Genomic DNA, 23853 nt, shown 5'->3' with positions numbered 1-23853 from the left:
GCACCAGCAGCGCTCGTTTTCGCCGTGAGAAAGCGGCTGTGAAGGCAGCGTCCTCCGCGGCTTCTCCGGCGACTCTCTCTGCTGCGCGCCGAAGCCGCCTCCTGTCCTCTATCGGCGGGTCGCCTTGAAACCGACCGGCTGCAGGAGGAGGAGGGGCGGGCAGAAGAGAGGTACGGGCAACTTGAAACCGCTTCATATCGCTCTCTCTCTCTCTCTCTCTCTCTCAATCTAATCAACATTTTGTAAGAAAGTAACGCAGCGTGGGGAAGTTCAAAGGAAACTTATGGATAACAAAATATTGTCTGGCCATGCGGTCAACAGTGAGGTCATGTTGGGGGGAATTTAGCAGCCCCTGCCCCCCTTTCTGCCCCACCACGAATTTTAACATAACACTACTAAATGAGTAGGCTACAGCACTTTTACTCCTCTTCTTATGCAAATGTCCGTGTGTTTGTTCCCGCTCAAGTTGGACGCCCAGCCTTGTGTCACCTACAGCCTGCGGGGCTTTTCACATTTACATACCCAAAGCCGGGCTTTATTCCACGCAGAGAGACGACTTCATGGAAGATGCCACTACGATTCCCACAATAAGATGTCTCGTTGTCTTCGTTTATGTTTTTTTTTTCCTGATGTAAGGTTAAAGACTGAGCATAACAGTAAACAACTCAGAAAGAAAGGGTAAAACAATATGTTTCCACTAATCTACCCCATGCAGCCATCTTCTCTGACTTTATGTTGTGCTGTTCTCACCACGAAGCCACAACTGTGGTTTATTGGAGATCTGTCAACAAGGGCTTTCCTAGAAAGTTTTCAAATTAGGGGCCAGATGGAAAATAACATCACTTTCTACTTCCTTTTAATCCCTGTAAACAAGCTACTTTATGCAAGTTAAATGTAAAAAAGAGAAAAGACCATTGAGATAAATAGAAAAATGCTAAACTGTCGTTTATGTTTGGTTCTGAGTTTGAATCCTGGCTGTGGGTCTCTCTGCGTGCAGTTTGCATGTCATTTCACTCTGTTTTGGTTCTGTTCCCAATTTAGACCCTTTTCCGTCTTATAAACTACAGCAGAAACAGTACGGTGGTGGGTGCCAGTTGTCTGCAATGTCCCAGATGACTATATTTTGTACCAGAAAAGGTGAAACACTGATTCCTAACGTTGGGTTCGCAACCCGACTTGTGGTCGTGGATCAATGAGAACGGGAACCAATAGTTTGGGTCATGAATCCATCTGCTGTTATTTTGTGGGTCAGAAGCCCAAATGGTTGGGAACGCCACTGATGTAGAACATCAAATAAAGGACTAATAAGTGACCTCTGGTACCCTGAAATAAAAACTTAGATGAAAGATAGATGGTATGAATTTTACAATTTTCTAAATGTAAGGTTGCCCTGTTGTTAAAAATGCTGAGTTTGAAAGGATCTCAAAGTTTAATTTAAACAATCTGGTCTGCTTTTGGCCTGACTCAATTCTGCATTTCATGATTTCAAATTCCTTGATTACAGCGAAATAGCTCTTTAGATTAGCACTGAACTTTAGCATCATCAACCTATGAACCACCCACTGTGCACACTCATATTTCTTTATTATTATTATTATTATTATTATTATTTTTTACAGTAGAGATAAAGAAAGATCACTTTGTTTTGGAGCGTTGGTGCCACCCCGTAAAGCAAGAACACCCTGGGTGAAGAGCTCCACACCCTGTATCATAAACCATCACTGTTGGTAGATGGGGGCAGGAAATTTTTTTAGGTGTGGTCATCAGTATTGAATGCTAAAATTGCCCAGAACGCTGTGTTCACGAGAAAACGCTTCAAAAGCTAAAGATAAGCCTTCATGTCGATCCGATTCCTTCTGAAAGGAAATGAAAAAGCAAAGAAAGTCATTCATTACTCGGGTTAATCATTAATTATTCACTCTCTTCTCCTGATGAGAACTGAGGTCCACTGTAAAGCCTCCCCACCGCCCTCCATAGCTAAACACACCCCCTCCCCTCTGAAAACTAGTCCCTCTCCTTGTTTTGATCGCTCAGTCTTGAAGGGAGAGGGGACCTTGAAACTGCTCTGCCTCCTTGCTCCATAATTGGTTTTATAGTGCTGGCGAGCGGCCAGAGTGCGTTTTTTCTTTCAATGCACCAGGGACATTGATTGACAAGCTGCTCAGCCAATCAGAGAGCGGCTATTTGAAACGTACAGGGTTTGTGTGGTAGTGAAGGAGGTGGGCGGGGCTTGTAAAACAATGCTGTGTTTCATTGCTGAGGAGGACGCGTCAGGGGCTTTCTCTCCCCCCCAAGTTATCCCCCCAGTTTACCTTCGGACCAGCCTGTAATGGACTACTCCAGTTTTTCCAGCAGCCTGGATGAATTTTGAGAAAGGTTTGCATTTATTTAGCTCTCTTCCGCGACATTTCTTTCCGCAGAAGTAAGCGCTCGGAGTGTTATTTTTCCTTTTTTTTTAGTTTTTCGGCTTTTCTTTTTCCAGCAAAAAAAAAAACTGGTGTCGGTGTTTTAAAACCGAAATTAGGTTGTTTTAAAAAAAAAAAGGCGAGCAAAAGGGCGCGGAGGTTATGTGTTTCTTTCTACGCTCGACATGTTTGCTTTAGTCCGTCGCTTTCAAGACGTTTCCTCCGAGAAAGTTTCTCTGCGTATTTAATGGAAACGAGAAAAGTTTGAAACGTGGCTGAAATGCCGAGCTCCTCCGCCCGCTGCTGCCGCCGCTGCGGCCACCGCCACCGCCGCCGTGCCGCAGGGGCTCAGACCCGAGTTGGAAACACTGTAACTCATTTTCAGAGGCATTAAAGGCAACATTTGTCTAGTATGTTTTCATAAAAAGGACAGAAAAAAAGGGTCATTGTTTTTCTTCTTCTTCTTCTTCTTCTTCTTCTTCTTCTTCTTCCGAGCGAGGCTCTCTTCTGATCCCGCCCGCCTGGATATCACGAGTCGCTGGTGTAATGTGTTTTCCTGTAGCCTCTTAAAGTGAATTTAGGTTTGTTTTGAAATAAATTTTTAATTATAACTTGCAACTAGTTTCTTTTTTTTCTCTCTCACATTAGTGATTAAAACGACGAGACCATTCTAGCACATTGTTGGGTTAACGTCGCAGCTTCTTGCTAACTAACTTTTTATAATCGAGTCATTTAAAGAAAAAAAGATTATTATTACAGACTAATGCAGATTTCCGTAATACAGGGAAATAATGTCCAATCAAAATTCGGTTAAAAAAAAACAAACATTTTACTTCTTCGAACTACAACATCAGCGTCGCTGCGATGCTCCAAATTGTAAATAAAATAACAAAGTGCAACTAATGTGAAGATTCAGTCACATTTCAGGTGGTAGATGTTCAATCTAGGTAGGTTCTGGCCAGCACCCATGTCCACTGGTCAAGCAACACCGTACTAAATTTACATGCGTGGGCAACAAAACACCGCTAACCCCTTGCTGTTTAATGATGCATGCTCTTTTTTTCCTCCAACCTTATTTATTTTTAAACCGTTTGAAATTTATATTTGATGCGCCCTTTAGTATTTATGGACAGACTATTGGTTTACATTCCCCCACCCCTCTCCAAGATAGCCGTGAAGGCAGCTGGAGAGTCGGATGTATGTAAAGTAGATAATTTGTTTCAAAAAATAATAACAATTAAAAAAAAAGAGAGAGAGCGGAGCGTTTTACGTTTCTGTAGCGGGATCCGGTGTCGTTTTCGCGGCGAGCGCAGAGCAGCTGGCCGCTCCTGCAGAGCTCCAGGGCGGCTTGCATGGCTCGGTGTGCGGCGGGGTTGGAGGGGGGCGTCGGCGGCGGAGGAGGAGGTGGAGTACCGTTCAGGCATTGAAACATTAAATTATACACGTTAAGTTTGACTCCTGTTTTAATCTGCAGTTAGTATACAACCGGGGGCAGCTCGGTCGGTCCACGCTCGACTGCAGCTTTTATAGCGAATGTAGTTTTTGAAGTGTTTTTATAAACTGCGTCATTGCTGGGTATGGGCCGCCTTGTCGCTGGAAAAGAGAGAAATCCCGAAACTAAAGCATAGTTTTGGTCTGCTGTAGGATTCTGCATCGAGTGATGTTTATCTTGTGTTTTTTATATATATATATAGGTCAGCAGTATGGCTGAGAAGGAGTCCGAATCGCCTGGGAAACTAAAGACACTATTATAGCCAGAATTGGCTTTTATTTTATTTTTTTTAATTCTCCGGGACCTATCCGAACGGACGCATTTTTGTGCAACAACTTTCCCATCTGTGGATAATGGATGGCAGAGATTTCGGTCCTCCTCGATCCGTCCACGTCCCCCCGCCGCTGTTGGCGGGGCTCGCCATGGAGTCTCACCGACTCGGAGCAGCGGCGGCGGCCGGGAGGATCCCTCCCTCGCCCGGCCACTTGGGCGCGAGCCACCCGCCGCCTCTCCACTCCGGGAAATTTCTCCCATCGGCCATTAACCTACATTCACACCACAGTAAGTGCTCAATTTTTCTTTTACACGAAGAAGGTTGACTTTTGACACCGTTATAGACGTAACACATTGACTGCGCAACGACAAGAAGAAAATCTGTACAGTTTTGTGGCTTTCGGTGGAGCGTAAAGGTAGATTTCGTGTTGATGCTCGCTCATGACACCGAGGCAAGTTTTAGATGTAAACAGCTCATGTAAAGGATTGTCAGCCTCTGCGGCGGAAAATTACTTGGCAGTTTCCAGCACAAGCAAGGCGTCCGTCCTTATTTCGGGCACAGATAGGTGTATGTGTGTTATTATTATTATTATTATAATTTTTTTGGTGTGTGTGTGTGCTCGGGTTGTTTTGTTGCAGCGTCGTGCGGGTTAGGTGGCAATGGGCTGTTGATTGCATGCGGATCATTACGCTGTTAGTGGTGGGAGAGCAAACGCAGCTTGCGCTCGGTGTGTTCCGCAGAGAGTGGGAATGGTGGAAGTTGTGCGACCTTATAGAGGGATGACAGAGCGCTGTTTACCCATGGGGACTGAAATGGCTTGAGTGTTTGTGTGAGGGAAGAACGACGGTGGTTCCGTATTTGGAGTAAAAAGCCTCCAGTGATGGACCATTTGTCACATGGCTGCTGTTTCTTGTTTTTGTGCATCATTTTTTCCTCCCCTGTTGGACATCTCTCTCTCTCTCTCTCTCTCTCTCTCTCTCTCTATCTCTCTCTGCAGCTGCTCTAAACTCCCAGGGGGATATTTGAAGAAAAATAGAGAAGCAGAGATACAGTGACTGCCATCATGCAGGTGTATGTGTGTATATCAAATACGGTTGATGCATAGCTGGTGATTTTCCTCTTACTTTCATCGGCGTGTTAGTCTCGCAAGCTTTTAAAAAAGCAAAGGCAGCGCATGTTTGCACACGGTATTGTGATGCACGGTGGAAGTGAGCTGGATGTCCTGTAACTGTATACATGTTGGGCGAATGGAAAGGACATTCAGTGGAAAACAAAAATCCTGACTCAGTTACTTGTAGCTGGTTTTCTGCAGAGATCACGCCAAAGTTTTTAAAAATGTTTTCACCTGCTAGGATTTTTAAGTCGTAGCAGCAGATTGACATCAACATGAGCTTTGATTTTGCTTCATGCATCAGGGAGGAATCAACTTTTTTTTCTTCTTCTTCTTTATTGCTTTAATATGTCACAGCTCTTAAGAAAACAAACTAATTTTCCCTTAAATCTGAGTTTCCAGGTCAGGCTTTAAACAAAGCCAGAACCCAGTTTTGGGTTTGATTGCTGCTTCTCTTGTTTCTACAATTCAAATATTGTTTAATGAGATGCAAGAAGAATCCCTAACATAGCGCTTTTTGCTGTACATTGCTGGTCAACTGGCTGAAAGACAGATTTAACTTTTTGGAAATATTTCAAGTGGCAATATTCTGCATTAAACACATTTTCCTTAAATTTACCTATGTAGGAATGAAGATAGTACAGTTTTTGTGAATAACCTATTTTTGTTAATAGTAAAATTGTTTTAGTATTTGGGTGTGCAACCTGGGCTTAAAGTTTATCATGATGTTTTCTGGTACTGTTTGTGGTACCAACGATAAAAGCAACAATAAAAACTATTTTTTATGTATATTTACTACTTTTTCGACAATCATTGCCTCACAAACATAAACACTTTGGAAACATTCCCACTTGTAATATGATAATAAGTGTGATTTGTGTCTCTAAGCTGCACACAGTAACTGCATTTAATCACATTTTCAAATTTGTTGATATTCATTGATATTCTCAATGAACAAACACTGGAGGAAAATAGTAAAAGGAACAATCTAGACAATACCGACAGTTTTGGAAGAATGAACAAAACATCATATATTGGAATTTATCATGAAGACGACAAATCAGAATTTGAGCTTCATCGCGATAAATGATAAACGATACAGAATTAGACCAACTTACTGTGGTATTTTTACTCAAGGTTGTACCGTGAGAATACAACATCAACCCAGGCAAAATAGCACTTTCTGTTTTCGAATTCAGTGAAATGACCCCAAACTTAAACCGCGTGGAATCACACGGTGACATCAGTGGGCGCAAAACCACACGCTTCTTTTCTCTAGTCCTTATATATTTATCAGTGGTCCTAGAGCTCAAGAGTTCTGGATATTTGACAGTCGTTTGCGATACTCAACAATAACATGACAGCTGCGTGTTTTCCTGACATCGTGAACTGCGACCCCAGATGTCTTCTTCCAGATTTGGACGACTTTGGAGCGAGAGTTGAGGCGGAGGGATGGGGGTGGGTTCCAGTAAAGTCAGGGCTCGAATGGCATGGCTCAGATGAAGCATTAATTTGACACTACGACAAAGCCCACACACTCTATACACACATACACACACACGCAAACAAGAAAAGGTGTCAGAGATGAAATCAGCTCACAGCGAGGGGTGTTACGATGATTGATGGACGCATTGTTGCAGGGAGAAGTACCAGAGCGGGGGTTTTCTTGCAGACTTTAGATGAATGGGATTTTTTTCTTCTTCTTTTTTGCAGCCCTTGAAGCCAACGTGTGCCTGAGCGACACAAAACGGCGTGTCTGTTTAAAAACTCTTTCGGTTCGGATGACGCGACGTTCTCCTCTTTCCTCTCCTGTGGCTCCGAAACGAGCTGAAAACTGCTTGTGGTGTGTGCAGACCGTGCTTTTGCAGAACGAGCTCGACGCAGAGCCCAGGGCGGTGTACAGGCGGGGGCGGACTGGGGGGGTCTGTTTGATGGAATTGACCCAGCCACCGTTCCAGTCTGGATTGGTGGTTGAAGCACTCGTTTTTAACTGGGATGTATTTTGTTCTGCCCACATGGTGACCTTCTCACTCTCTCTCACTCCCCCCCACCAGCAGACCGCGGTACGACACGGGTCATTTAGCTTTATAGCGCTCTCTGTCAAATCCCCACACATTACAATAACCAAAAAAAAAAAAAAAGGGGTAAAAATCTCTCTTCCTGGTTTGTAATCACACTATGCAGGCTTATTACATAATAATTAGCCAGTAAAAGCAAAATGAGCTGCTGTTCCTCAGATCCTCTGCTCGACATGCAGTGGGAGCCGTCGAGGGATTTCTCTCGCCGTTTTCGTTTACACGGCTTTCACAGAAGTCGAGATGCCTTTTTGTTTTTTGTTTTTTTTTCTAATTTAGAGCCGGGATCTCGACAAGAGTCGACTGTTTACATCTTCCAAGTAGTTCTTGTTCAACTAGCTAAGTTTTCTCTGATGACATAATTGATCCCAGCAACACATTTGAGTGCACGGTTCAGCTGTATGTTGGTTTTCAGCGAATCCCATTCATCCCATACAGTCTGAGTATTAATGGAGTTTTAATTGTTGCACTCGGATGTTGTTCATAAATCATTTTGGAGGAAAACTGGAAAAAAATGAACTCAACATGTGAGAAAACAGCATTTAGATGAACTTATACCAATAAAAACACAATCTAGTTTTTGATCAGTCCTATTTTTCTTTAAAATATTTAAGTAAGTGGAAAAAAATATCATTGCAACTATATTTTTGTTAAACATATAACACTGCTAATGTGATAAACAGATTACTGAGTAAAACAAGACACTCATTGTGAGTGCTATGTTTCTGTTTTAGGTAGAACTGATTTGCGTTTGTACAAAACAAACAGATGAAAGAGATAAAACTGAAATTAGCACTCAAGCCACATCAATAATAGGCTGTGTAATCTTTTGTCGTTATGGAAACCAGAGGTGGCAAAACGGAGTAATAAGAGGTCTAATCTGCCAGATTAGAAACTCGTGGATTTCACTTTTAAATTCTTGCTACGTTGAGTCCGACTTTTCTGTACACGTGTGACCCAGATACATTTTTTTAAAATGGGTTTTTCTTATTTTTATGCATTTATTCAGGTCAGATCCTGGCCATATCCATATGTTGTCTTGAATGGGATTCATATTTGATGTTTTTCTCAAGCAACCTCCGTCTGACTGGTCATCGAACTCTTGGCTCGTTTCTGCGACAGACTTGCAGTTCTGCAAAAGAGGAGGCGTAAAGCGCTGAGATCAATAGTAAAAATGGATCAAAGAAGCGCGGCAGCAGTCTGCTCTGAGTGCACAACCACTTGTTAATCGATCCGTATGTGTTGACAATATGTAGCATCCATATTTACTTCTGCAGCCGCATGTAGCTTCACGTCAGCTTTTGCTCGTGCTGCATCTCTGAAAAAAAAAAAGGTCTATCCCTCCTGCTCTGAGCAGTCTGTAGTTATTTGTATAAAGAGGAGCATCACTTCACTAAATGTGGCAGAAGTTGTTACTTAACAGGGTTTTACAAATATCTCAGACAAAATCATTTAGGCAACTAACCACTGACAACAGTTCACAGAGAGCTCTGTTGAAATGGTTCAACCAGGACCTGGCCATCAAGTTCAGCATGCAAAAAAAACAAAAACAAAAAACAAATGGAGTTATGAAAACTTACCTTTGAACAAATTCCTGTTTTCGCACAGCCGATTCTGTTTTATATACTGAACTTGATCCGGAGTAGCTTGTGTTTACGAACATAAAATTACTTTAATTGGTCCTCCTTCTACCAGCGTTTCTGTCTCCAGATTGAGGCCATCTGTCCTCTTCCTCTATCGTCCCTCTAGAGACACTAAGACACAACGAAATGTAAATGTGAGGAGAGGAGCCTGGAGATGGTTTTATTTCTCTGACCAGTGAAGCGGCGCAGCAGAGCGCTTCACAGCATCAGGAATTTATGCTCCTGGGTGTTCAGATTAAATATTTAGGTTAAAACTTTTTCACCGTTTATAGCAAGTGTGAGAACATTTCTTTTCAGATCGCTTCAGTCTGAAGCAGTGCTACTTTACTATTTCTTGGCTGTAGCTTCAAGAGAAACTTAGAGTGCATTCACACCAGCTCTGTTTAGTCCACTTTAATTGAAATCTAGTTTGATTGTCGTAGAAAGTCCGCTTCGTTTTGGGAGGTGTGAATGCACAATCGAACTCTTATGCTGCCCAAAAATGTTAACTTCAGTCTGAATAAAAACCTAGGTCTCAGTTTGGTTCAAACAAACTCTGATGTAGTGTAAATGGATATAAAATGCCAAGCGGACTGGAGACCACTCCAAAAACAGGAAGTGTACTATATCGCAGGGCATTCTTGATAAATACAACCAAAACTAGCGGGGGAAATGGTATAAATGGAAATCCTACTACTACTAAAATGTGATGCTACTCTATTTCCATTTCCATTTTGTGAAGGACGCTGCACTCATGTCTTCTTCAGAGGTTTTTATGTTGCTTCCTGCTGTGTCCCTTGGTGCAGCGCCACCACAGGCGAGGAGGGGAACAAGGTTTTAAATTGGTTTGTGTCGTTTGACACAGAAAACACCATTAGTGATTGTTGGGGAGAATCATGTAGCTTCAGATGTGTTGTAGCTCAGTTTGGTCTCTGCAGAATCCCTTCCAGCAGGTGTGTTTTTAGAGGAAAAGATTGGGACTAAGACTCGTGTATCTGTGGTGCTGCTTTCACAGGGGAATGAAAACAGCTGGAGATTAATGTGGAAGGGGAATTAAACGGGCACAGTGTCTAAGGTGGAAGTCTGTGTTTTCGTCTTCTTCGAAGGTTACGAGCTGAGCTTGCTGCTTGTGTGTCCGTGAGTGTAAAATGTGTGTGTGTGTGTGTGTGTGTGTACGTAGGGACATGTGATTCTGCTTAGTGCGGTTATGGCCGGGGGTTTTCCCCTGGGACTCCAGAAAGAAAGCAGGAGATTTATCTCGGCCGCAAAGCATTCATATAGTTAGGTAAATGTGGTAACCCTTCTGCTGGTCTCTCAATCTATTTCCCTACGACTCCCCCCACTACACACACACACACACACACACACACACGCACAGAAAGGGCATATGCATGTTGTAATTCATGGAGTTCACAGGGCAGATGACTGATTTCTGTACCAGTTTGTCTTCCCCAGTGCTCGCTTAGTGTTTTTGTTTGAATTAATGTGATGACCGTGTGTGCTTATATGTATTCAAAGCACAGACCTCTGAGTGTTTGTGTGTGTGTGTGTGTGTGTGTGTGTGTGTGTGTGTGTTGGAGGATGTGGCTCGAACACGTCCTCGCTCAGATTAATTGAATCCTTCAGGAGAAAAACCAGCCTCCTTAAGAGAATGCACAAGGCAGTGCTGCCCCGCTACAATAAACCTGTCACACACAGACAAACTACGCTCTTTTCTCTGTCACACACACACACACACACACACACTGTCAAACACACACCTGTCAAACATAAGAGTGATTGGATGGTGTGTGTGTGTGAGAGAGAACAAGCAAGCCATGGCATGTTGAAATACCCAAAGCATTAGCTCAGTCATTCACTGGGCCAGACCCCTCCCTTTTAAAGCAAACAACAGCCTCAAACACACAAAGGTCACACACTGCGCTGTCTGTCTGTTTGGCTACATGACTCCGCTCCATAAGCCAAATAAAGCACGGGTAAATGCGCGGCGACTTTAAAGAAACACCCAGTCACTGCTGAACGCACGTTCTGCTGCTGAGCCGATGAAATCGACTCCAGCTGAACGAGACGGAGGAAAGTTTGGCAACGCGACAAAACAGATCAGATTCACATCAACGCTTTAGTTTGAATGTAATGTTTACTTTGAGTTTTTGTTATTGTACGTGTTGTTTTTTGTGCTGACAGATCAGTTACTGATATTAAGGTACTTAAGGTCTTATCGTGATACTTTGATACTATTATAACGATAAAAGTGACGATTAGATCTATTTATTGCTTCTTTTTTTAGCCATGACTGCGACTGCATGACACAGCAATTAGAGCCCCACTAACAGATACTGCTCTTTAAAAACCTTCCCATTTGTAATGGTCTTCTTTAGGACACCAGCTGAATAAACTTGAACTGCATTTAATCATATTTTCAAATGTATTTAGATTTTGAAGAAGTAGTAAAGAAAAAGAAGAGGTAAAAATGAACAATCCTGGCAATACGGACTGTGTTTATTTTTTTCCTCAAACATCATTAATTGAAATTACTGTGACAAAAAAGTCTAAATTTTTATAAGAAATTTATCACAATAAATGGTAAACAATACAATAAATACCCATCCATAGGTACAAGTCAGGTTTTAAAAATTTATGTTGTTAAACAGATCTGATCTCTGTTTTTGTAAACCAGCTGGTTCTGATTTTACATCATTTCAGTTTCTCTTTAGAAACTACAGGAACTGGCAGCGGTGACCTAAAAATCACAACATTTGTTGATACCATAAAATGTGTTTCTGCCAAAATATCACTGCTTATCATGAAGTCCTACAAACACAAAAGCTGCTCTAAAAATAAAGTTTCTTCCACACACCCATGAGGTTAAATATTGCTATTGTATGTCTAAGCTGGCAATAATTGTGCTTCAGTTTTTTACATATATATTTTACTCCTTCTCTCATAGAATAAGAAGTAGGGAAAGTAACCAAAACCATAATTTTGTTGCTTTGACAATGAATCACAGTATTTGTCATGGTTTTTCCAGATAAAAATAAACAAACCAATAATAGTCCGTCCCTATTATGATGTTAAAAGATGCTAAATATGGATTCAAAGTGTCTTCTAGTCTTCCTGTCTTGAGTGATCATTACTTACATTGTCATATGTGAAACAGCTGACATTTTAAACCATCTTGAGCTTCTCATTTTAGGATTTTCATTACCAACACATCATCTTTCGTGTGTATTCGTTAGAGATGGAGATTTCCAAAAGGCTTCCAACATTTTCTAAACCACCGTGTCCCGTTACCGACCGGGACCAAAAAGCTCAGACAGAAACAAAACAAAAAAATCCTTCTTCTTATCTGCTGCACGTCTTGCTCTCTCTCACTTTCTGGCAGCCTGAATAAACTGCCTACACGTCATAGAAAATAGTTTCCTTTATTGTCGTTTCGAAACACCGAAAATCAGTGAATCTTCACTCAGTCACAGAGTTACTGAAGAGAGTTGTTATTGTTCTGTGTGTAGACTTTACCTGAGCAGGTAAATTACAAAGCAAAGCAGCAAAAATGTTCATATTCCACCCAATGAGCACCTGGAAGCCACCATATATCTGCTAAAGTCTGTGCATCAAGTAAAAACTTTCTACATAGATATTTTGAATGAAATTATCAAGATGTTACTTTTACTTGTCTGTGTGAAATTGTCGTATTTTGACTCAGAAAAGTCAGATGATTGGTTTCTACATTCTCTTTAAAGTTCGCCCCGCTTTCTTTATTTTTATGAAAATGTGTGTTTATCCGTGCCGCCGCCTAGCTGTGCATCATTTACTGTGACACGTCATTTTTTTCCGTCCATCCTGAGAACATCGGCAGGGACGTCGGTTGTTTGTCCGGCTGGATTCTGGGCGGTTCGGTCCAATCTCCCCGGTCGTGCTGCATTGCTGTCACACACTCGTGGCTCACTGAGCCAGTGATGATGTTATTAGTAACACCCGTGCTTTTTCTCCATTTCCCATTCATAGCAAACTCAGACTTCTGCAGTGGAAAAACGTCTTCTTGTAATCGATTATTTTCAGAAGAGAGCTTGCAGCGCTGCAGAATATCTGTGCCTGTGGTCCTGTAAAATGTAAACATGTTTTATTGCTAAAATAAAATGGGGCTGAAACGATTAATAGCGATTAGTTGATTATTGAAATAATCATCAACTAACTTGGTAGTCGATTAATCGTTAACTGGAGTATGCCGGCTCAAAAAAAGCGGCCATTTGCTGAAAGACCAACGTACTCAAGAGGAGTAATTATGCCAAATCTGCACAAAAAAAAAAAAATACATTTTATATTTAATTTGCAAAACCTTCTTGGTCTGTGAATATTTTCAACAGAATAATTAGTTGCAGCCCTGAATTAAAAGAATAATCTTCCCAGATTGGAAAAAATCCAAACTATTCCCTTTTTACAGCCAAAAATATCTTCCTCTTTCCTCCTGTGCTCTTTCGTAAACCTTCCACTCGTCTGTAGCTTCTCCTTCGTGCTTTCACACATACAGCACTCCTTCTGTAATCTATGTTTTGTTTGAAGTATATGTTGCAACACAAAACAGCTAGTATTTGGTAGGCAAAGTGCGGTGTGGCATAATTCCTGGAAATGCTATTTTTGTCACATAACAACAACATGGACACTTGGAAAATGCAAAATGAATGCCTTGTGTGTTAACACAATCGTGTTTATGTTTTGAACATACGAAGCTCTGAAATGAGTCAGAGGGAAAGGGTGGAGGGAGTTATGAAATGTGTTTTCCAGAGAGCAGCAGCGGCAGCAGAAAGTCCACTCTTTTAGTATTTACGCTGCTCTGACTCCCCATTTTCACTTCATCTCTTTAAATCTCGTGAAATGTCCCATTTTCACCTCTTCCATCCAGACGGATTTGTTCTGTTTCCACAAGCTTTTGCCTTTCGCTGTGGATAAATCCTCCTGGGTTGTGCTGCGAGTTGCCACGGATGTTGCACTTGAACCAAGTAACATTTATATTTTATAACAAAAAGCATTCAGAAGCATTCAGATTTCATAACTTGTTGAATCCCAGCTCACTCGCTCCTTTTCTCTGCCCAATATCAAGAACACATGCTACCACACTCTTGATTAAAATTGCGACTAATTACATCACCAGTGATTCTTTTTCTTTTCTTCCCTTTTTTTTCTCATTTTTACGACACAACAGTGTTGCGGCTTCAAGCTTGAGTCGCGTTCTGGCTGCATTTAAATGCATCCGATTTAATTATTGAATCATTTGAACGTCGCCAGCTGCGTCCCCATGAGGAGAGGAGACAGAAAACAAGAAGAGAGGAAACCGTTTCCAGCGTGGATGTTTGTCTGAGCGCGTTAGCCTGCAGCTCAGGTATGCAGGCTGCTGAGTTGTCTTGGTTTCATCTAGATGAGCATCGAAATGTAGTTGCGGTGAAACAAACTGGATGATCTGGTTGGTCTTGACCTTTGTCGTAGGTCAGCGGTGTTAAACGGTGACTCATTGCTTTTGGCTTGGACTTTGTCTCACCGCTCACATGAAGTGGTATCTCAACCACTAAAAGTATAAAAGCTGAATCTATTCCTTTTACATCTAGTCAGAATGTATTGAAATGAAATATCTGTAGGTTTGGATGATACGGTTTAAAAATAAAACTAGGGATCCACTTTTTTCTCTTCTGATACTGATATCCGAAGTTTAGTATTGGCTGATACAAATCTGATATAGAGAAATATTGCTGAAATGACTAACAACGTTTCTTTTATTATTTTTTTTAAACAGACATAAATGTACTGAATTACACATTAATTTTATAACTCTGCACCAGTACAGCTCACTTAAATACACCAATAGTTTGTCCAGCTTGGTCAATCAAGCATGTAAAAACAACAACTTTAATTTGTTCAGTGCAGTTAGGAGTGGAACAGCTAATGTAAATCAAATAATCACAAAACTGATGTAAACAGGTTGACTGTCTTGGTCAAATGTACAAATAAACTGTAACAAACTTTCTTTCAAATAGTTCAGAAAGTGCAATTAGGAATTCCAAATATAATGTAAAAGAAATAATAAATTATGACGTCTCTCAGAGCACAAAGCATAGAACTAGACTGACTAGATCTGCCCTTATGGATCGGGCGCATTATCATCAATACCCAAGCTAGAATTGTTTCAATATCGGTACTGACACAGATATTAATAATTGTGCGTCTCTAATCTTTATGTAAAGAGTCAGAATGTATTAAAATAAAAATTCCTTCTAGGTCTGGGCGATACGGCTTTAAAGTGTGTGTGTGTGTGTGTGTGTGTATGTGTGTATAATATATAATGTTCCCTAACAAATTCAGTTTCTGGTTTCATTAATTTATTTTTTTCCATTTCTTTTCTCGAACAGAAAATACAAATAACAGAAATTATTTTTGAAAAACTGACTTTTATTTCAACAGTTTATTTTGAGACTCAACCTGAATTCAAAGTCCAAACACACAGAAGCTGTAAAACCCGCGTGTCAAACTGGACGGTGGGCTTTGGGCGCGCTGACATCACTCTGGACTGGAGAAACTCACAGAGTTCATTGGTTGGAAAAAATAAAAATCCAGATTCTCCTGAAAATGTAATCTTTAAAAACAAAAAATTTGAATAATTGCTAAAATCGATTTAATAAGCAGCTCTACATTATATCAAACTTTGCTTCAAAATAATCTTTTACTTTGTCCATTTTTATGATGACAATTGCAATTTGACAATATCCTTGATATTCATTCACAAAAACTACAAATGACTGAAATACTTGAATACGTGAAATTTCATCTAAAAACGCATAACTACCGAATTAATATGCATTAATACACACAATGGAAACTACAATCATCTTTAGCTCCTCTTTTGCAACCAATCAACGCCATAAAAGATAAATGGTTCTCCTGGATTGGCTGCTTTGCAAAGGCCAAAGTGTAACGTAGCATTGTTCCTATGGTCCAGCTTCCCAAGCTGCACTTTCTTTCAAATGCTTGACTTGGTTGCTACAAAAAATATCTGCAACTGGGCTGGTTTTCCATGCATAATTTGGAGTTGCGTTCCTCAGAAAAGTCCCCAGACGGGCGAATCTGCAGAAACCGAGACTCTCAAAGTGGCGTGCACCAGACCTCTCCCATCAGTCTGCCTGAGCCCGAGCAGTTTCTGAGAGAATAAAGAGTCTCTGGGTGTGCAGGGCTGGCCGAGACATGAGTCATAAAACTTCCAGACGTAACATCAAAAAAAAAAATGCTTCTGCAAAGTTTGTGACTCAGGAGTGCTAACGCTACATTTTTCCGATCCTGTACTTCTAAAACAGCTTTCCTCCGGTTTGAAACTATATACACTGGCTGTGTTATTTGTAGGCCTACTGCATTTACCCAGTCCAATGACGTTTGCGGTTGCAGCACAACCAAATGAGGGAACGCTTCATCTTGCCGTTTTGTTTTAAGAGGAAATATCTGAAATAATTAGCCTTTATCCCGAACTTCCAACCACAGGAACGAAAACAGATTTTTGGCCGAATCTCAAAACACAAAAGGGGGAAAAAAAGAAATCCTACCAGTTTACCCAGTGCGTCCTGGGCGGTGTGTTTCTCAGTGGTGATGAACGGTTTTCGGTTTCCTGGTTAGTTGCACCAGAGATGGATAGAACAGCAGACTTTTTACGGTTGTTTGCCAGGAATAAAACCCAGAGATCAATAGAGATCCCCTCTCAGCTAACCCCGCTCCAAATACCACTGATGGATAACAGATGGGTTCACAGAGTGTGTGTAGGTGTTTGTGGTGTGTGTGTGTGTGTGTGTGTGTGTTTGTGTGTTTGTGTGTTTGTTTTAGACTTTTATCCCAGAGATTTTTCTCTCACATTTTGTTTGTTTCTGGACGTTTCCCAGCGTTGTTGTTTCTTTTTTGGATCGCGTTTCGGTACATCTCGTATTGATTTGCTGATCAAGGATCTCTGCTTTGGGGGTTTTTTTTCTGGATTTTTAAATTTTTTTCCTCCATGTGGGCGTGCTAGCTAGCGCTTCTTATCCGTCTCAATCAGAATTGACTTCCATCCTTTCCTCTGATGCTGACATTTTCTTTATTTGCTTTCGAAGAGGATCTGAAAATGGACACTGGAGTCAGAGAGCGCATCTCTTGGCAACTCGCTCGTTCCAGTGTGGTAAACTAGCTGTCGTTTGAACCAAGAGCCAAATCCAGTTTGAGTGTGTGTGGCGAGGCGGTGGGAGGGGAAGGAAGGAAAAGGGAGAGAGAAGAGAAATGAAAGAGTCATTCCAAAACATTTCCCTCTCAGCTTACATTTGGGTGTTGTTCCTGGAACAAGGAGGGTAAATGTTTGCCTCGTTCCGCCCCTCCCCTCCCCTCCCTTACACCGTTCAGGAAGGGAAAATGGAGATATTTTTTTTATGTTTTCCTGTAGGAAGTTGTGTATGTGCCTGCATGCTGCGCTCATACAGGGGGAAAAAACAGCCTCTAGGTAGCAGAGATTGATCTGTGCTCAGGTGAGGCTTCTGCTCCTCCAACATGTTTTGTTAGAGAGAAAGCCGCCGACATTAATACAACTTTTAACATGTGGAGGTTGTAAATGAATTCTGTTCAGCTTCCTCGGAGGGATGTTTACGAGTGCAACTCCCTAAACATAGCAGGTAGCAATTAGAAAGTGAGAATAATTGGACAGAATAACATCAATTTCACGCGATACCTGCCCCATGTGGAAGGAGAAGCGCGCTTTCTCGTATTACTAACACAGACCTGGATGTAGTTGATTGGGATTTATCTGATGAATTAAATAAGAAGATAATAAAGGTTTATATATATACATATATATAGATGAGCCCCCTTTTTCTTCTGACACCCTTCAATGAAATACTGGTTGACTTGTAGGCTTCAGGACCCAAATAAACCAGGTTTTTGTGAAAGGAATACGATGAGCTTGCAATATTTTATTCTTTTCTTAAGCATGTTTGAGGAAACTCGATGATCTCTTATTTTTTTATAAGAAAGTAAAGACAAGGTTTCCCCCAGAAAACTTGCTAAGCCTGGTGGTTGGGGCGCTAGGGCAGTCATTCATCCAGCGGCTCGTTGTGTTTTTGAGTTAAAAAATGTTTAAAGTTGACAGGAAATTTGAAAATATCACTTGATAATTATGAGTTATTGGAAGATTAACAACTGAACACCAACTATAAAGTCTTAAAAAATGAAAACATTTTTAAAAGACTTGGATAAATAAGCAGAGCGCAGCCTGGTGGGGGCACAAGTAAAGCCTGGTGGCCCGCCAGGCTTATAAAACACTGGGGGAAACCCTGAAAGATATTGGAGTTCCTTCACAATCTCGAAAAAATTGAAAAGTTTGGTATTTTTTAAAATCAGTTTCCAGGAGATAACGGTGTAAAAAAATCACCCTATGTGAATAAATTCTGTCTAAAATATGTAAAAGAAAAAGAATTACACTCTAAACAGCATTTAATTTAATATTCTATTATTCCTAAAATCACAACATCAAATCAGATCCTGATTTTTTTTTCTTCGTCTTATTGATCTGTTTGGTTTGAGTTACTGAGAGAAAGATAAACACTCATTATAAAACTTAAAAGTTTCGGTTCGCCACTTTTCGTAGTTCAGAGATTGAAACCGGGTCTGATTTAGTCAGTACAGTAAAGCTCCTCTTCATGTTGGAACGTCTACAAACAGAGTAATGGTAGATAAAACTCACTCTAAAGAATCTCTGTTTACTTTAGGATTATCTAATCCAGGCCTGACTAATCTTGGTGTCAGCTTCCTAAAAGGAGCTGATGCAACTTGCAGAAAAATTACCCAGGGTGCCCCCTGCCTGCAGTGCTGGTTCAGACCTTAGCATCATCCTGGTACTTTATTTTACAGAAACTCACAGATGATTAAACACAACTAGATATTTTTCTCGTGCCTTAGAAAATCTATTGAAGTACTAAATTCAAATTAAAAAGATGTATAAACCCTGAATTATGCACACATTTGTGTTGTTTCATCAAAATAAGTGTGGATGAGACTCAAAAATCCTTTATTTCTGCTGAAGCAAAATGAAATGTTGCCATATTTAATATCATCCAAGTATTTTCAGAGATGCTGATGCTGTTGTCAGCCCTGCAATGACTCTGAAGTTGCCTTATGACGCCTCATGACAGCCTGATGCCGTAACATGCTAACAGCTCAGTTTCCAGGCAGCAGAGACGATATTTCACAGCAACGACACCTTCATTTGTTCGCAGGCACTGCTAATCCACCTCATTTGTTTTTGCTGCTCCTCTTTCATTTTCTGTCTGGCCGAATGGTTAGAAAACTTTTGGTTCTGCTCCGCGTTCATGAAGTTTGCTTTTCAACTCCGCTGGGATTTGGGGTCAGAGTTCAGGAGTTGTTTGAGCTTTGGGGATGTCAAATAACTCCAAGAAAAGCAACGCCTCAACAAAAGAAAAGGAACAAATCAGAACTGTGTTATTTAATGGAGTGTGACTAATTTTGCCAGGTGGTGATTATGCGTTGACTTGTAAATTCCTCTACAAAGCATTGATTTATGACTTTAATAATTCTTGGCATATTTACAAAACCCAATTTCCTGATTGTGTTGCCACCATGTTGTGAGTCGGGCTGAGTGATGAGCAACGAGTCACGCTGGCATTCGGAGCATGAATGTCTTGTAATCACCTCTTTGTCGCAGCTCTTGATGTTTCCAGCAGAACCTGCTTTCTCGGCTTCAGAATGAAATTGCCTTAAACGAAATTAGCTCCGCAGAGAGAACAATGGGCTGACGACATCGCCGGGCGCTGACTGTTCGGTTAAGTTCAACCTCAGCTGCTGCTGGTGACCTGATTGTCACATTTATGAACCGCTTGAGTCTCTCTGAATGGATCCATTGTGGTGTTGAATTCAGTCTGATTTTTTTTGGGGGGGTACCTGTTTTTTTTTTTCTCTTTTTTTAAATTCTTTTCTTTTAATAAATGTGTTTTTTGCAGAAGTTGTGATTCATATCTCACTCTTAGGCCAATAACAAGTGAGTTGTAATCATATTTTGTGGATTTTTATGAAGACAACAATATTCAGGTAAAATTGAGTCTTTATTGTGCTAATATTGTAATTAAAAAATAATTAAAAATAAATTGTAGTCTGGCTCCAATATGCCTTTGTACAACTCACAGAAGGGATTATTGAAAGAAAAGCCACTTTTTGACAATATTTTCTGTCATTTGTAAATTCTTTTTAGAAACGAAAGCAAGGAAATCTGGTATAAAAAAAAAAAAAGATTTTATTTTCAGACCTTAATGTCCTGTAGTTTTCATTAGTAAAATAATTTTATTTTTATTTTTTAGAGGATAGGGCACTAAAACTCGCTCCAGCCCAGGGGCCCGCATCCTTGTGAATCCGGCCCTGTATGTTCACATAACTGGATGAGGAGTAATGCAGATTGGTGCGTGCGTGTGAGAATCTCTGTGACTCGAAGGGCCACCAATCCACACGCGCGCGCGCACGCACACACACACACACACACACAGAGTGCTGTTTGCACATGTGGGATCATTCACCAAGCCACTGCAACCACAAAACACAATGTTGCCCTTAAACACATGGAGCACAAACCCACGCATGCATGCACACACACACACACACACACACACACACACACTTGCGCGCACACGCACATGCACACATCCATACAAACACGGTGAGACCTTAATAAATCTCTATGTAATAAGCCCGGGTGTGGAAGGTTCCACCTACGCTGTGTTTTCAGAGCAGAGAATAAAGGCTGAATGCATTATTGCTGTATATATGTGTGTGTATATATATATTCACACAGCCCTGTGATTAATTGGAAAGCTGCATTTGGTATTGATTTGAAGTGCGGAGTGTGTGTGAGAGAGAGTGCACAGGCGCTGACGGACTGCACCTTTAATGTACTGATTTAGATGCAGGGGGAACTCGGCATGTCTGAGATTCCCACCGGAGTCATACAGAAACATACACACACACACACACACACACACACACGTTCGGTCCCTTTCCCCGCCGCCCCCTACACACATGGTTAGGTTTATCAGGGTAATGGCAGTGCAGTAATGGGCGAGGACGAGGAGGATGATGGTCATGCTGGTGGTGATGTTGGGGGTTGGCTAAACCATGAAACTCCTTAGAGGACCAAAGCAGGCAGTAATGATTCAGAGGGTGTGTGTGTGTGTGTGTGCGTGTGTGTGTGTGTGTGTGTGTGTGTTCTTGGTGAGAACACAGAAAGGGCAGAGTCAAATAAAAACAATCGATATCTGTATCATATTCAGATATGGTATTGTTTTACGAGGACTCATGGAGGAATTGGCTTTGATCAGAGCGCACGTGATTTCAAGAGCCTTTAACGGCTGCTGCAGCTCCAACCATCTCTGATTAGGACCGGGCGATGTGACCTTCCCTCTGCCTACATCTCCCAGAATGCCGTGCGGTTCTGGATCGGAGTTCAGTGAATTTATTGAACGCTATCGAACAGGGTGTCTGTAGATAGTACGGCGGCTTACTCTGGCCGATGTAGACAGAAAAAGAAGAGGAGGAAAAAATCTCCCGCCATGAATCTGAGACAATTTCCATCTAGAAAGCAAGGAAATTTCTGAATTTGAAAAAAATAAAATAAAATAAAAATAATTGACTTTGAAACTCAGAAGATTTCTCAAAAATGTCTGACATCTCAAAACTTTTTTGGTGGAAATTTACTTCTCCTTTCTACAGTGGTCCTAATACGCCTTCGTATGAAATTGATCATGTATCTATAGCTACGTACACCATTACTGATTTATTCAATCTCTGAGTGATTCACATCCATCTTTCCATGAAGAAGAAAAGCGTCCAGCTGGCATGATGCTGCCACCGCTGTGTTTCACAGTCGTACCGTTTTGCATGTAAGCCAGAATGTCCTGTTTTGGTCTCGTCTCATCAGATTACCCTCCTGATGTTTCTGGTTTGCAAATATGTGCTACTTTGTGGTTTTTCTCTAAAATTCTCACGACATACACACGCCTGTCACAATAAACAATAAATCAATTAATCACATTATGAATGACAGGAAACTCAGTAATATTCAGTTTCTTGGTTTATCGTTTTTCTCTTTTCTTTCTACCAGAACTGGTCTTCAGTCTTCAGTTTGGTCTCAACTATCCCTTTTTGAAAGACAGTTTTGTTTATAGACTTCATAATTCATTTTATTTGTCGTTTTCTTTATTTTGGATATTTCAAATCCACTACAGTTCCAGTGTTTAAATGCTGATTAGAATTTAAAGTTGATTTATTCTTGAGAATGTGTTCTGGCATCATTTTGCCATTATTACTATCGCATTACTTGAAAATGATCTCAAAACAACAATATTATCATGTATCAATATCACAATAAGTTCTGGGACAATTTATCATCCAGCAACATTTGCTATTGTGACGGGACTAGATATGCATTTTATTTTGATGTAACATGACAAAAATACTGAAAAGTTCGAGGGGCATGAAAACTTTACCAAAACAGTTTGTAATGTTCTGTTTGTAGAGGTGAGCATTTATTGTTTACTGTAAAAAAAAATCTGTAACACTTTATTTGAAGGTGTGTGCATAAGACTGATATGACACTGTTATTAATATAACACCTGTTAGGAATGTAAAGGAGTTTTTCTGAATGTTTGACTGTTGTCATGAAGTGTTATTCAGTAAATAATTACACTTTAAATGCAAAGTTGTTAAAAGTTGCGTTAACAGTGTCAACTTTGAATTATTTGTTAAATAATGACACTTTTAAAGCACTGTCACATTAAAACTTGTTTAAAAAGTCAAAAACTGTCATTATTTACCGAGTAAAACTTAATGACAACAGACATAAGCATTCATGAAGACTCCTTCATGCTCATGACTGCTGTTGTCAGTCTTATGCAAATTAAGTGTTGCCAAAAATTCTGATCGGAAAAAGTTTTATTTCTCATTTTCTCAATTAACTTCAATTAATGTTTAAAAAAGAAATAGAAATATTAGAAATAAATTTTTTTTTTACTATTCTTCCATGAAAGCTTCAATAATTAAAACTAATTGGATTAAATGTAGTTACTATGTGCAGTTTGAATCACATTTCAAATGAGAATATATTTCAAGAGCAATATTTGTGTTTGTGCCGCTGTGAATTAGGCGCCATACTGTCACCTAAACAAGAAGTAACAAATAGTTTTACATTGTCATTTTTATCGTTATCGCAATAGTGCCGTGAAATATCGTGATAAAAGTCCATGCTGCCCATCGCTGGCTGTCGCCATGCGCCATCTTTGTTTTGATGGTGATAATCAGCCGGTCGCTGGCAGACGGATTCCCTCCTCGCCTCCGCTCTGTTGTGGTTTTCGGCCGTGAACCGTCTCCTCCGGCCAGCCTGTCTGTGGTCTGTGTTGTTGAGATGGAGCGCTTCAGTGGTAATGTGATTACAGAACAGAAACATCAGCGCGTATTGATTGAGCTCCCAATCCCGGACATAAAAGCACAAGAATAAAAATCAATTCGTGTTGTGTTTTTTTTGTTTTTTTTTCCAACTTCGGTTCTGGTGGTTTTTCTGTGGTACTGAGAGTCTCTGTTCTTTCTCGCAGGTGAGGCCTTCCCGACAGGCTCCAGTCCCTTCCTGTCAGGTTACCCAGGCCCCTCCTCGTTGACCTCTGACCCCGCGTACAGGTCGGCCAATCCCAGCGGTCTGCAGATGGCTCAGCTCTGGGCGTCGCACGCTCACGAAGGTAAATAACCCGACGAAACTCCCGACTTCTCTGTCCGCCGATAACTCAGACAAGAGCGTTGCTACGGTTTCGGGACTTTTTTTTTTTTTTTGCT

General features: G+C 40.8%; 1 protein-coding gene across 4 annotated transcripts in view; it reads left to right on the top strand.

Annotated features, from left to right (window-relative positions):
• Positions 1–1680: 1680 nt before the first annotated feature.
• Positions 1681–23853, top strand: part of tnrc18 (trinucleotide repeat containing 18) — a 59031-nt gene continuing 36858 nt past the window's right edge. For 2 of the 4 annotated variants that reach the window (XM_007574360.2, XM_007574359.2), the window contains exons 1-3: positions 1681–2376; positions 4100–4458; positions 23619–23759. In XM_007574360.2, the coding sequence (XP_007574422.1) occupies positions 4251–4458; positions 23619–23759 (349 nt within the window). In that variant the 5' untranslated portion in view covers positions 1681–2376; positions 4100–4250. Of the gene's footprint in view, positions 2377–2443; positions 2977–4099; positions 4459–23618; positions 23760–23853 lie in introns of those variants that run through there. The other 2 variants (XM_016661921.1, XM_007574361.2) reach the window with 2 other exon arrangements.

This window comes from Poecilia formosa, unplaced genomic scaffold (assembly GCF_000485575.1).
Source record: "Poecilia formosa unplaced genomic scaffold, Poecilia_formosa-5.1.2 Scaffold350, whole genome shotgun sequence".
Classification (NCBI taxonomy): domain Eukaryota; kingdom Metazoa; phylum Chordata; class Actinopteri; order Cyprinodontiformes; family Poeciliidae; genus Poecilia; species Poecilia formosa.
The sequence above is the reverse complement of the archived record's forward strand: the minus strand, read 5'-3'. Positions and strand labels throughout refer to the sequence as shown.